Genomic DNA, 13,993 nt, shown 5'->3' with positions numbered 1-13,993 from the left:
CACTTAACAGCAATAAAGTCAACTTTGAAGAAAGGTTTGGCAATCCACTAAAAAATAAGTCATTGAAAACCCTATGGAGCATGGTTTTATATCACGAGTCAGAGTAACTTGACAACAACTAGAAGGATTTTTAAAATGGAATGTTCAGAAGGTTATAGCATGGGGTCCTATCTTAAAACATAACTGCTACTGCTATGTTTGCCTTTCCCTCCTCTTCCATTTCTACCTTCACTGCTGTAAGTTGTCCTTTCGTATAGAGGGCAATTCAATTATCCCCAAACTTGATTATTCAGACCCTAGAATTCTTACCAAAATCAATTTCTTCTTGTTGTATTGACCCCTCTGGAAGCCCGTTGAGTTATAATTACCAAAACCTCTCTACCCTGTAAAAGAGAGTACAGCTGCTTCATAGAGTTTCCAAGACTGTCCTCCTCATGGAAGCAGACTGCTGTATCTTTCTTACATGATTTCTTATTTACTAAATTGTTAATAATCAAATAGATGTGGCATTTAATGTTTATTTCTGATCTGATTAGAAATAAAATTTTTATAATCACCATCTCTGTTGTTGTTAAGTGCCATTGAGTCACTTCTGACACAAGGTGACCAAGAAATGACTGTTGAGGCTGAACTACCGATCTTGCAGTTAGCACTCCAGTACTTAGCTTTAGTGTCACCATGTTTAAAATCAACATTTTAAAGTTTGAATGTATTTCATTACAATGACAGTAGTTAAAGTAGAAAAAAAAGAATAAAACATATAACCGGAGGCTTAAAAGTTAAATAATTTGTTCCCACAAAATATAAATACAAACGATAAGCTGGAGCAAAAAGAGTAAAAAGGTTAAGGAAGAATAATGAAAAATATTTAAATGTAATATAAATTTTCTTTAAGTAGAAACCATAAAGTATTAAAAATAAAATCATATTATTAAAGTTACCAGGTTACACTAGAGAATGGGAGACATAGGAATGAAACAAAAGTAAACATGGAGAAAGAAGAAAAGATCAGTGGTAACATAAGACATCATTTGATTCTAAGAATATAAAGTAAAAATGTAAGCGGCTAAGATGAAAAGGATACAAATGGTAAAGGAACTACATTTATAAAGTCTTCATTTATGCCACATGTATGAAATTGTGTTAACTGAAAAGGTGGAAATTTGTGTTCATCCTCTGGCACTTTGGAAGAAAGTTTGGGGGATATGCTTTTGAACAACAAGCCATTAAATACCCCGTGATGCACACTTCTACTCTGACACACATGTGGTTGCCATGAGTTACAGTCAACTCAATGGCAACTGGTTATATGAGCATGTTGTTAAGTGCCATTGAGTCGGTTCTGACTCATAGCAACCTTGGAGAGGGTTTCCCAGGAGTGGATGGTGGATTTTTACCACAGACCTTGTGGTTTGCAGTCCAGTGCTTATCCTACAGCATCACACTAGGATAGACTCCTCTATGAACATGTTGTTGTTATGTACTGTAGAGTAAGTTTTGACTCACATTGACCCTGTATAGGGTTTCCAAGGAGTGACTGGTGTGTTTGAACTGCCGACCTTGTGGTTCACAGTCCAGTGCTGATCCTACAGCACAACACTAGAGGTCAGAGTAGAATAATTTCCTTGAGAGTACAGAAATATTTTAATTATAGTGGAGTTGGCTGATATGTAATGTACAAAAATTAAAAAAAAAAAAGGTAAATATAAAAATCATATAGTTCTTTGAATATAGAAGAACTAGAAAATAGTATTATGATCTAATCTACTCTAGGAAAATAGTAAATGCTTGCTTCATCTGACCTATATTGATTTCCTTCATAAGATAAGAAAGAAGTAATTAGAAATGTTTTTGGAAACTGTTTATTTGGTTAATATTCTGACCAAACCTTCTGTGTTAAAGAGACCTCATTGCTGTAATGAAAATGGATGTGCTTTCAGACTTACCGTTCAGCATGGGTATTTGTTCTTTTGCTTTTCCACCATTTCTCCCAATTTATTGTGTAATAGCAAGACTTAAAATTTTCCTTGAGGAAAGATCTTGTCCCAACTTTCAGTCCATAGTTTAGATGGGTTTGATCATTCCTCTTTTCCTTTACCCAGTTGTAGGGAAAAGTATATTTCAGAGGATTAAACTAATTAGTATATTCATTCTTCTCACCTTAGTGATTAGTTCAGAAATGGGTATACGACTCAATTGGCGCCAGTGAGAATTAGGCTCAGCAGTTACATAGGAATAGTTGAGGAAAAACTCTTTTCCTTTGGATTTGACTTAGAAGGATAGTCTCAGAGCTATTGGGGATCATCATAAGGTGAAAGGCCAGACGAGCATGAAATCTACCTGATGGAACTTTCTACAGAAGAAAATATACATGGAGAGATAGAGAGGTACCTTCTGTTACTGGTGTTCTTAAGTGCTATCAAGTCGGTTCCAACCCATAGCGAGCGACCCTGTATAAGTAATACTGAATAATGCCTGAAACTATATGACTCTGAAACTTTCCAGATACAAGATACATGAATCAATAAATCCGATTTATGCTTAATCCAATTTGACTTAGGTTTCTGTCACATGCCACACAAAAGGTCCTAAACTAACATGTTCAGGGCAGTGGGAATCCAGGTATATGTTATTTGCTGAGGTTTATATAATTCCATAAATCAATGATATACTGAGGCATTTTTTAGAAAACAAGATGGTCACAGTCTTCAATGGCATCTTTCAAAGAGATAATTCCCCACTAGTCCTTTACTTCTCTCCTCCTCTCCCCCATACCATCTTCCCAGGTACATTTGTTTCATTTTATTAGATGTTGATGAAACAAATGCCAGTATGTCCCCATTTCCTTCCCTTTTGGTAGTAGCTGAGCAGGCAACACTGTGCCTATTTAGTAAATAACATTTAAAGAAAGAGACAGAAAAATATATCAGTTATAAGCTTTTTCTTTTTTTTCTTTCCTTTTTTTTTTTAGTATTTAAGCTTATGAATTTATCTATGCCTACTATATTCATAATTACAATTTAATATCTGCATACAAAAGCTATGTAAAAATCCATTTTTTCCCCAAATATACAAATTTTCTTTTTGGATAGTTTAAAACATTTCAATCACAGATTTCAACAGAGTTTTAGGCTGAAAAAAATATTACCAATCTAGCAATATTACTTAACACTGTTTGCAAAACAAAAATCTTCCGATGACTGTAAATCTTTTCCTATTCTGTAGTGTTTTTCTGATTCTCAGGGCATGAAAACATTATGGAGGCAAAAAAAGTTAAGTGTTTTCTCTGAAGAGAGCCTAGAGAACTAATTTGGCTCTATGCTCAAATGAAAAAATGTCAAGTCAATTAGGAAGAACCAAAAGAAAAAAGAAATGGCATAACATCAGCTCATTCATTCATGCCCTGATATTTTTTTGTATCAACGATGTCTGTGTAATTAAATAAAGTGTCTTCTTTTGTCTTACATTGTGCTCCGTAATTTACATGAGTATTATCTGCATCCTGAGGAGGGCAGATGTCTATTTGATTGTCTTGTGCATAAGGTGGGTCAGCTTTAACGGTGCAACAGAAAGCCATACACAGCATTTTACCTGCACGATATTGCTCTTGAAGGAGGCATTAATTAATGTGGAAACACATTAGTAATGCACACGTTTTGCATTTGCAAACATTTATACAACACACAGTACAAATTCTGTGACAAGGCCAAACCTTTTTCCCCTAGTCTGGGTTTTTTTTTTGTTTTGTTTTTTTGTATGTGTGTGTTTTTAATGTTTTTTTTTTTGAAAGATTAAAGTAAAATGTTTCAATTGTAAAAAATACACACCGGGCAAATCCTTACCTGGGTAATAAATATCTACATCACAGTACAATAAAATTTTTCTCTATAAAATTTAAATATGGATTATAGTCTATCACTATCAAAAGAAACACTATACTAATATTTCCATATTATTAAAATAACAGGAAAAATGAGCTTATTTTAGAACCTGATGCTATAGCCGTTGTAAAGGGCAAAGAGATTCAGATGTCTGCGCTCCCCTTTTGGAGAGGAAACGTGACTTGATTAATCACTTAAATTCAGTTCATGAAAAAGGTTTAGCCTTATAAACGCTGGCTACATTTCAAAAACCATAAGACCGATTTCATAATTTAGGACTCATGCAGCAAAAGGTCAATATGACACGAATAGGTTAGAGTTCCATAGAATAAAATGTATCACTGACGATGTCATGCTTCAAGGGTGCTCAGCAGTTCATGGAGGCTGAGTCTGACTTAGTGTTGAGGAGGCGCCAGGGCTTGCACACCTGTTCACAGAAGAGCAACTAGAAGAGCGTTGCTGGGGCAGAGCCGGGGTGGGTGATCACCCCGTAACCGCACTGAAGGCTGAGGGACGGCACTGGACTGAGGCGTCAACACGTCAAGCGCGTCATTGAGGACCGAGGCTCATTTGACTAGAAAAAGCTCTGAGGTGGCACGTGGTGATTTGAGCAGAATCATAAAGAAGAGATTTTACTTTTTATCACTGTATCTGGAAATACTGCACGTTGACACTGAAGAGCAAAGTACACTTGAGGGAGGAACACACACACACACACACACACACACACACACACACACACACACACTCCACACCGCTCATCTCCAAATGTTAACTGATTTATAAATAAGATCTCAGTTGTACATAAGTGTTCTATTCTACTGGGGTGTCACCCCACTGTGGGAGATGGTTTGAAGGTGTTTCAATTAGGTTCACGCTTGAATTGAAAGTTCTGACAATACAAAGAACAGAAAGTATTAAAATTCAGAGTAAATCCATCACAAGTGAGTTTTATGAGATGGGAGTTGTGAGATGCTCTTCGTACCTCAACCAGTGACACAAGGTATGAATTTAGTTGCTGTGACCACCAGAGTCAGGAGCCTGTGACTCCTTTTCCTGTCCACACAGGTATATTATGCGTGTCCTACTCTGAAAAGAGTATTTAGCCTTTAACAAGATTTTTGGACCATTAAAGAGGCTAACAACCCAAATGACTTTACTTGGGTCTGGCTGGGTACTGTAGATATACTGTGCTGTTTGACCAATTCCCAGTTATAGTTAATCCCCAAAGCATTCTGATTTACCTGTAGATCAGCTCTGTATTTACATTTGAATCTTGGTCTGTCTGATGTTAGGAATTCTTGTCAAACAAAATGAAACTTCCCAGGGAAGGCTGCTTGAGGAGTCCATGGGCCCCTCCATGCCTGCCTCTCATTCCTTCCTGAGGGAAAACTTCACCCACAGCACAAATCTTCTCCGAGTTACCCCAGAGCATAGACTATGGCTAGATACTTTTGTTTCAGAGTAATTCTCCAAGTAGAGTAAACACAGGGAGCTGCGATGTTAGCAAAGTAAGCATTTGAGGAGAATGTCTAGAGACTAACTAGAAAAAGCCCCCCACCCCCCAATACTACCTGTACATAAAGCCAAGGGAGATAATCTACCTATTACCTTCATGCTTATAATTTTAATTTCATCACCTACTTTCTTTCTCTGACTAGTTAGAAAGTTCTATAGTGATCTTTTTGTCTCCTTTCCCCATAAACCAGAATAACTATTTCAGTCTACTAAACATGCAACTGTTTCCCAGATTATTCCAATCCTATTGGGTTTTCAATGCTGTTCCTCTCCTTCGTTTTCTAAGGCCATGCTGCCTTTTCATTTGTATTGTGTCAACTTCAACATTATTTTGAGCCAATATCAAATATATTTTTCTTAACTGCTAATAGCTTCATACTTAATATTTAATAAAATTAGAAATATGAATATGAACGAGACCATCCAACCAGATTCTCCACTCCCCTGAAATTCATACAATAAGGATGGGAAGGGTTTATCAAGAATCTAATCTGAATGACTCATTCAACAGGTGAGAAAACCAAGACCCCAAATCACACATCTTCCAGTGATTGATAGAGCACAACATAGAATTCAGGCACCCTGACTTCTGGGCCCGTTATGCTCCACCAAATTAAAAAAAAAAGAATCAACTTGGTTTTCACAGTGACTTACATTCCTTCGTTTTTAGGTGAACCTCACTGATATGGCTTATTTTCCCCAGTATCTCCAGGATAAGGCAGTAAAAGGCAGGCAAATGAATAGTTTATATCTTCTGTGCCAGTGAAAGATGAGGTACATTCAATTGCATGGGTACATTCTTTGCCCATTTTCTGAAGTTGAAGTGATGAGGTGTCACCATTTTTTTCTGGGCACAAGCTTGCTATTCCAGCATAGGGGAGGCAGTTGAGGGGAGAGGAGATTGTACGTGCACACAGTCTGCAGGCATTTTCCATATCAGTCAATGGGAACCCTGGTAGTGCAGTGGTTAAGTGCTTGGCTGCTAACTGAAAGGTTAGCAGTTTGAACTCACCAGTTACTCTGAGGGAGAAAGTTGTGGCTGTCTCCACCCCTGAAGATTACAGACTTGGAAACCCTGTGGGGTAGTTTATTCTGCCCTATTGAGTTGTTATGAGTTGAAATGGACTCAACAGTAATGGTTAGTCGAAGTAGGATCAGGGCAACCTTATAACAGCAACAGAGAGGGTCAGTCGCTCCTGTCTATGTTTAGTGAGAGGCTATTTAATGCCTCAGACTCAGAGGAAAGATGGGGACTAGGAAACATTTGCGAGTCAAACAAAGCATTTGAAGATCTAAAACTGGCAGAAAACCATCATCAGCACATGAAGGGACTCTCATAACACCGCATTTTCCTTCAACTCAGAAATGTAATCGTGCTAATCTCTCTTCAGAATTCTTCCAGAATGAGACTCAAATTTCAGCTTGTTATTTCTCCTTGATTAGAAGATTTGATCCATAGGGAAATCTGGTGTCAGCTCAGCAAAGATGCAATCAGAGTAACTAACTTCTGGAGCTTGGGAGATGACAGATCAGATGCCATTGAAAAGTGACAACATCCTGTAAATAAGTTTGATTTTTGTGGAAATTTTCGATAAGCCTAAACTGTAAAGAAGCTTTTCTACTGTGAGGTAATGCTATGTAAATTTTAGGAAACTGTTAAGTTATTGACGTTGGTGAAGATTTCTAATTTCTTTGGGTTCACTGAAAACTTTTTTTTTTTCCTTTCCCCTTGGTTGGCCTCAATTAAATATCCATACATCTTTGAGTCAGGCTCTTGTGTAATGTGAACTATATCACTGGAGCATAAATATGATATTGAAAAGGACAGCTCAACTTTTACAAGGACTACATCTTCCTGTGCATGTTAAGTAATGCTGCTAGGAGAAAATGAACGGGGCTGAAAACACAAAATTCTTGAATAGTTGCAAATGAGTTTGGATCTTTCTCTACAAAACTGACAGCCATATCTAATCAGAGGTGATCTGTACCCTGCTAATTTGAGCCCTCCAAAAATAAGGATTAGGTCAAGATTATAATATTATCTTGGTTTTAAGGCTTCTTTTGTTTTCTGTCCTAGGTGGTGCAAATGATGAAGCACTCAACAACAGCCAGAAGGTTGGCGGTTGAAACCCACTCAGAGGCACCTAGAAAGATAGGCTTGGTGATCTACTTCTGAAAGGTCACAGTCTTAAATTCCTGTATCGTTGTTCTACTCTGCACTCATGGGGTCGCCATAGTCCCAGCTGACTAGGTAGCAACTAACAAGAGCAACAGTCTTCTGTGGCGCCATTTTGCTTGCTGAATCTCTGATGAGGGACAGATGGGAGCTGGTGATGACTTGGTGCTGGTGACTTCATGATTGTTCCCCACCCCCGCCCCCCCACAACTGTAAAGCTTTCAGAGCATTCACATCAAAGGACTGGAAAACAAAATGCTATAGTTACAAGTACCCGCATTTAAGGGGCAATTTCATCCATGTCTATGTCAAGAAATATCTCCCTTTCTTCCCCAAATAATCACCCCCCAACACAAAGAAACAAACAAAAAAAAGAGCTAGGCAATGGAATGAAATGACACCCCGTAGTGCTGTAGGAATTATGAGAATGAATTCAGTCTGTCTAATCTTCGAACACTTCCAAGAACAAAGGGGGGAAGAGTTCCGTGGGGCATTCCACCTTCATGTGCAGGAAGCGGCTGGCATGGCAGGCTCCAATCATCCGCAGATCTGTTACCTTCATCAGGAGTTTTGGCCAAAAGTGTGTCACATGGTGTTTTCGGTAATTGATATAGTGTTCAAAGGCCAGCAGAAAACTATCTTGGTATTTTTCTATTCTTTCAACACAGGCGAGCCCTGGGCGATCTGAGGGGATGAAAGAAGATGGATGTCAATTTGGAAGTTTTGGAAAGAATGTTAATTCAGAGATGGAAAGGAGAAGCCTTGTCTTGTCCTATCCAAGGTGAGCAACCTGATCAACGGCTAATTGAAAGCTTGAAAGTTCCTAGAGGTTCCTAGAGGTGCCTAGAAAAAAAGGGCTGCCAATCTACTTTGGAAAATAGCCACTGAAAATCCCGTGGAGTACAGTTCTACTCTGAGACACATGGATTCATGAGTCAGAATCAACTCAATAGCAAGTGGCTTGGTTAATGGGACAGACTCACAGTCTATGTGGGGATTCGCCAACTCTCAAGAGTGAGTGTGGATACAACCTGTGAACCCTGGGGTATCAGACGAAGATATATAACTTATGTGGAGGGGTTCAGTGTTCTGATCAGATGTGTCCCTTTGGTTTAGACAAATTACCTTCTTCAGTGTGGAAGGGAGCGGCTCGCTCCTAGGAAACGCAGCAGATGGTTAACAGAGAGAACTGAAATGCTCTGCACAATGAGGGGAAGATTTGCACTGGCACTGGCTGCCTGGGAGAGAGTGGAGGACAAGCATAGGCATGAGGAGAAAGGGGAGATGGGAGAAGAGATTGGGAACATCCCAGGAGGCCTGGGAACCAAAGGAGGAATGACAGATAGGCAAAAGACACATAGCAGTTTTTCCCTGGTTTGTTCTCTATAGCTCCAGTCAAATGAATTCATACTGCAAGCGTATGTAGCTACCTAGAAATCTAAATTGTTGTTGTTAAGTGCCATAGAGTCAGTTCTGACTCATAGCAGCTCTGTTTATGGTTTTTGAGGAGCAGCTGGTGGCTTTGAACTACTGACCTTATGGTTTGAAGTCCAGCGCTGATCTTACAAAGGCACGCCAGGATCCTAAATAAGTTTTGCTTAATTTAAAGGACCACCACATGCCTATCAGTTTATTGTACTGTGATGGCTTGTATGTTGCTGTGATGCTGAAAGCTATATCCCCCGTATTTCAAATACCAGTCAAGTCACCCATGGTGGACAGGTTTCAGTGGAACTTCCAGATTAAGATGAGGAAGAAAGGCCTGATGGTCTACTCACCAAAATCAGCCAATGAAAACCCTACGGCTCACAATAGAAGACTGTCTGATAGAGTGCTGGACGTTGAGTACCCTAGGTTGGAAAGCACTCAAGATACACAATTGTTGCAACAGTGGATTTGAGAATACCAGCGATTGTGAAGATGTTATAGGACAGGGCAGGGTTTCATTCTCATGTTTGTGGGGTCACCATGAGTGTAAGTCAACTACCTGGCAACTAACAACTAACAGGAGGACACTATGTTAAACTCAGAAACACGAAGCCATTTTGTCCTAAGTGGAAAAACAGCCATCCGAAAGGAAGGATTAGGGCTAATGGCAGCCCCACTTTCTGAGTTTAAACAAAATCCCTTTACAGAAGAAAGGCTAAGTGGAGAGAGGGCTGAGCTGTGTTGGACGTCCCAGCCTCAGCCATCTTGGCTGTTTCAAGCCAGTACGTTTTAAGGGGATACGTTACATAGTAATAGATAGCTGAAGCTTCAGTTGCAGCTGAGTTAACAACAGATTTTACACCTCATACATGGGTTCCAGTGTTCTACTCACACTCGTATTCTGTATACATATAGAAGGAGGCAGGCTGAGGAGCATCCACTGAAGGTGGGAAATTTCGTGGGGTTGTTCAGATGGCTGTTTTGACTACCATGGGGGACTGGAAAAAATATCTGACATCTGACATCCTCCTTCAGTTCCCAGTTCATTGGTAAATCCCTGATTGCTTGTTGAAGGAGAGCGAGATACAATTTTGAAGCTAAACAGAGACTGAAAACTCTTTAAATGACTTGAATGAACACTATACAGTCAAAAACTCTGTGCAGACTTACTTCATGAGTCTGCCTACTCACCTGAAGACATGAGCAAAACGGCTTGCAGAAGGGCTACTTCAGTGTCATCCAGGTTGAAAGAAGAAAGGGACATGCCCAGGTCAAAGATGGCATCTGACACTACCCCAAGACCCCCGTTTTTCAGCTGGCCTCGTGTTACTGCCATTTCTCCATTCAGAGTTAAAGTCTCACTTTCTGGGTCATAGCGCACCGCAGCGCGAAGAGACATGATCTCCATGCAGCAGCCTTTGAGGAGGATTATCTGGTCTTCACATGGCAGCTGCAAAGAACCAGCCCAAATCAGCAAAGAACAAGTGGACAAGTGTCAGTCAGGAAAAACACGGAGTATCTTAAAAGCAACAGAAACAACCTTCTCTGATTTATATTATCATCTTGGATTCTTTCAGAATGTGGTTTTTCAATTTCCTACTTGGCTGCACACTCTCAGGACCATCTTTAGGACCCCAAATTGGTTGTAATCTTCATCAGCTTCAATCTTAGTAGTTTGCATTTCTTTTATGAGAGATATATGAGTATTGCAGTAAAGTGTGAAACTGTATTCTCCAGTTTGGAGTTTGCATTATAGTCCCTGACTAACCCCCAGCTGATAACTATTAGAAGACAAGGTTTGTATTAAACTCACCTGTTTCTCTGATCAATGGTACCAGAATTGGTATAACAGAAATAAATCAGATTTCTCTGTTCAATGAAATGTTAGTCATTTTGTATCTCATTACGAAAAAAATCCAAAAGGGATCAGTTTGCTCATTTGTTGTTAAGCGCCATTGAGTCAGTTCTGACTCATAACCACCCTGTGTACAATAGAACGATCCTGGACCATCCTCACAAGTGTTGCTATGTTGGAAGCCCATTGTTGCTGCCACATTGCCAATCCATCTCCTTGAGGGTCTTCCTCTTTTACTTTGAAGCTCTACTTTACCAAGCATGATGTCCTTGTCCAGGGACTAGTCCCTTCTGATAACATGTTCAAAGTTAGACTTTTATAATTTGGTGTAAAAAGATCTTTAAATGCTAAATTTTTTACAGAGCTATTTCTGATTACTACTTTTTTGTGGACTTCATTCATGTTGATGTTCCCTTCTCATGAACACTAAGGATTTATTCTGAGATGCTACCATTCTATCATTCTTTGTCTACAAGAGAATTACCCAGTGAGTTGGGTAATTCTGGTGAATTTCTGAGAACATTCTAGGAATTAAGATTACTGAGATCTGATCTCATCTCCGTCCGTAACTCACTGCGTGACCTTGAGCAAGGTGTTTTTTTTTAACATCTCTGGGTTATGTGCATCTAGTTTTTTGCTTTTAAGAAGCCCAACAACAATCTTGTTTCAGAAAACAGAGGTTTTTTTTGACAACAAGCACAGTTGTCAGCTAAACAGTAGAGTCAGTTGTTGTTTGTTGGAACTACATGATAGAAATTTTGGGATGAACAATACTAAATAGTAGACAATTAAGTTTAACCTCATTTAATTATCTTGCTAATTCGAATCTATTGATAATTTGAGAATGTGATGGCATTAGTAATAATAAAATATAAAAAGGACTTGCTAATAAGCAAAATAATAAAACTCCCATTTTTTTTGGGGGGGTGGGGAAAATGTTTAATTAAATGTTACTATCAAAATAATTTCAAAGGCTGTTAATGGGTGTTTTTGATGAATGCACCTTATTTAATCGCTACATTAATACAATGAGGGAAATATTTTAATTCTAATTTTATTTACAGATGTAGATACCCAGATACTGATGGGTTAAATAACATGCTATGAGTCACATGAATGTTTTGTGGGTTAGGCTGGGATTTGAAGCAACATTTGTCAAATTTCAGTGTTCAAGAGATGCAGACAACAGACTTGTAAAGCACTTGAGGTCTGATAAAGTTTCATAAATAATAAATGCATCAAAGCTACATAATTTCGATCTCTTCATTAACATTGGTACAAATTCTTTTGGGGAAACCTCTTGGAAACACTTGACTAGTTCAATTAGGATATTATATAAAACAGAAAGTCATAATATGGAATTACATTTAAAATACAGTATCTCTCATACATTTCACTCGTGGGTCTAGGCACCTGACCATTTATTTCCAAGCTGACTAGCTTTTTCTACAGAATAAAAGTCATTCCTATTTTATTCTGGAATCCAACATGTATTATTTCTCTGCTTTCCACTATTTAACAAGATCATTGTGGAGCAAACTTTTGCTACCAAGAAAGAAGAGGCAGGAGTGGACTGTTTCCCTTGGACCCAGGATCCCTGCCCTGTGAAGCTCCCAGATCCAGGAGAAGAGCGTTGCTAAGATATGTGACTGTCTCCAAGGAATTCTAGGCCTACAGATGCTGAAAGGGCATAAGGTCCTTTCCGCAGAGCTGACAGAACAGAAAGTTTTGCATTAAAGTTGTCTTTCTGAATTTGGACTTCTAAACTGTGATAGAACACATTGCTATTCACTAGAGACATCCACTAGCGGTATTTCTGTTACAGCACCACTAGGAGACTATCATGGATTGCATTGCATCCCCCTAAAATATGTCTCAACTTGGCTGGGCCATGATTCTCAGTGGTTAGGCAGTTATATAATCAAGTAATCACCCTCATGATGTGATCTGGTATATGATCAGCCCTAACCTGATGATATAATTCTCTTACATGTTGCAACTCTTCAATTTTATGATGTTAATGAGACTGATGGAATCTATAGGGTTAGCTTATATCTTGAGTTAATCTGTTTTGAGATAGAAAACAGATTAAATAAGTAAGTAGAGCTCAGAGGGACCTGTTGCCACCAGGAAAGGAGCTGTGAGTGGAGGGCATCCTTTGGAACTGGGCCCCTGTAGGCGAAGCTCTTAGATACAGAGGAACATTGATCCACGAAGTGTTGAGATTGCTAAGGAATTCTGGGTTTAAAGATGCTAAAAGAGACAAGATTCTTTCTCCAGAGCTGATAGAAAGAGGAAGACTTCACGTAGAGCTGGCACTCTGAACTTGGACGTTTAGCCTCCTAAACTGTAAGGGAATCAATTTTTGTTTGTTCAAGCCATCCACTTGTTATTTCTTTTACAGTAGCACTACAGAACTAAGACAGAATTTGGTACCAGGAGTGTGCAGTGCTGCTCTAACAGATACCTAAAATGTGGAAGTGGTTTTGGAATTGGACAATGAGGAGAGGCTTAATAACAAAAGCCTAGATTGCCTTGGAAAGGCTGTTGGTAGAATGATGGATGTCAAAGGCAATTCTGGTGAGGGCTCAGAAGGAAGTGAGAGGAGCTGTAATACGGGAGATGGCACAGATGGCGAGAAGCAGGGGTAGAGAAACTGCAGCAGCAGAACTAGGTGATTACACGAGATTGCACAAGAGCTGACTCACAGAGTGAGAGCTGAGAGTCTTTGTGTAGGAGGCTTCTTGGTGGAGTGGGGTGTCTTTGGGCACTTGTTAGAGGAGTTCGGCTTTTTCACCCAAGGAGCGAGAGAGCTGAGATCCTTCAGGCCAAGGTTTGGTGTTGTGGGGTGCCTCTGGGCACTTATTTGTAGAGCTAAAGAACTTTGTAACACTTGATTGAGTAGAGCAGAGATCAGCCTTACCTCTTCTAGAGAATAAGGGACTAGGAAGCAGAAGCTAAGAAGCTGCTTCATTCTCATAATGTAGGGTCAATGGCTTCTGAGGCTCTAAAGGTGGGTCCAGAGTTTCCTAGGTTTCAGAGCTGGATCTTCATCAACTGAGTTCCAGAGTGTGGAGTTGTCATTAAGATAGGGATACCATTCAAAGTCAAGGGAATGGACTGCTGTGCCCCACG

At 39.4% G+C, this 13,993-nt stretch overlaps 1 protein-coding gene across 2 annotated transcripts in view; it reads right to left on the bottom strand.

The window, feature by feature from the left end:
- Window positions 1–7,906: 7,906 nt before the first annotated feature.
- Window positions 7,907–13,993, bottom strand: part of THRB (thyroid hormone receptor, beta) — a 549,876-nt gene continuing 543,789 nt past the window's right edge. Inside the window, exons 9-10 of one of the 2 annotated variants that reach the window (XM_006851626.1) lie at window positions 10,195–10,453; window positions 7,907–8,259 (exon numbers count right to left, since the gene is read on the bottom strand). In XM_006851626.1, coding sequence (XP_006851688.1) covers window positions 8,018–8,259; window positions 10,195–10,453 — 501 coding nt within the window. In that variant the 3' untranslated portion in view covers window positions 7,907–8,017. The remainder of the gene's footprint in view (window positions 8,260–10,194; window positions 10,454–13,993) is intronic. The other variant, XM_006851625.1, reaches the window with a different exon arrangement.

Source organism: Chrysochloris asiatica, unplaced genomic scaffold (assembly GCF_000296735.1).
Source record: "Chrysochloris asiatica unplaced genomic scaffold, ChrAsi1.0 scaffold00030, whole genome shotgun sequence".
Classification (NCBI taxonomy): domain Eukaryota; kingdom Metazoa; phylum Chordata; class Mammalia; order Afrosoricida; family Chrysochloridae; genus Chrysochloris; species Chrysochloris asiatica.
Note: the sequence above shows the minus strand (reverse complement) of the source record. Positions and strands in the feature narration are given on the sequence as shown.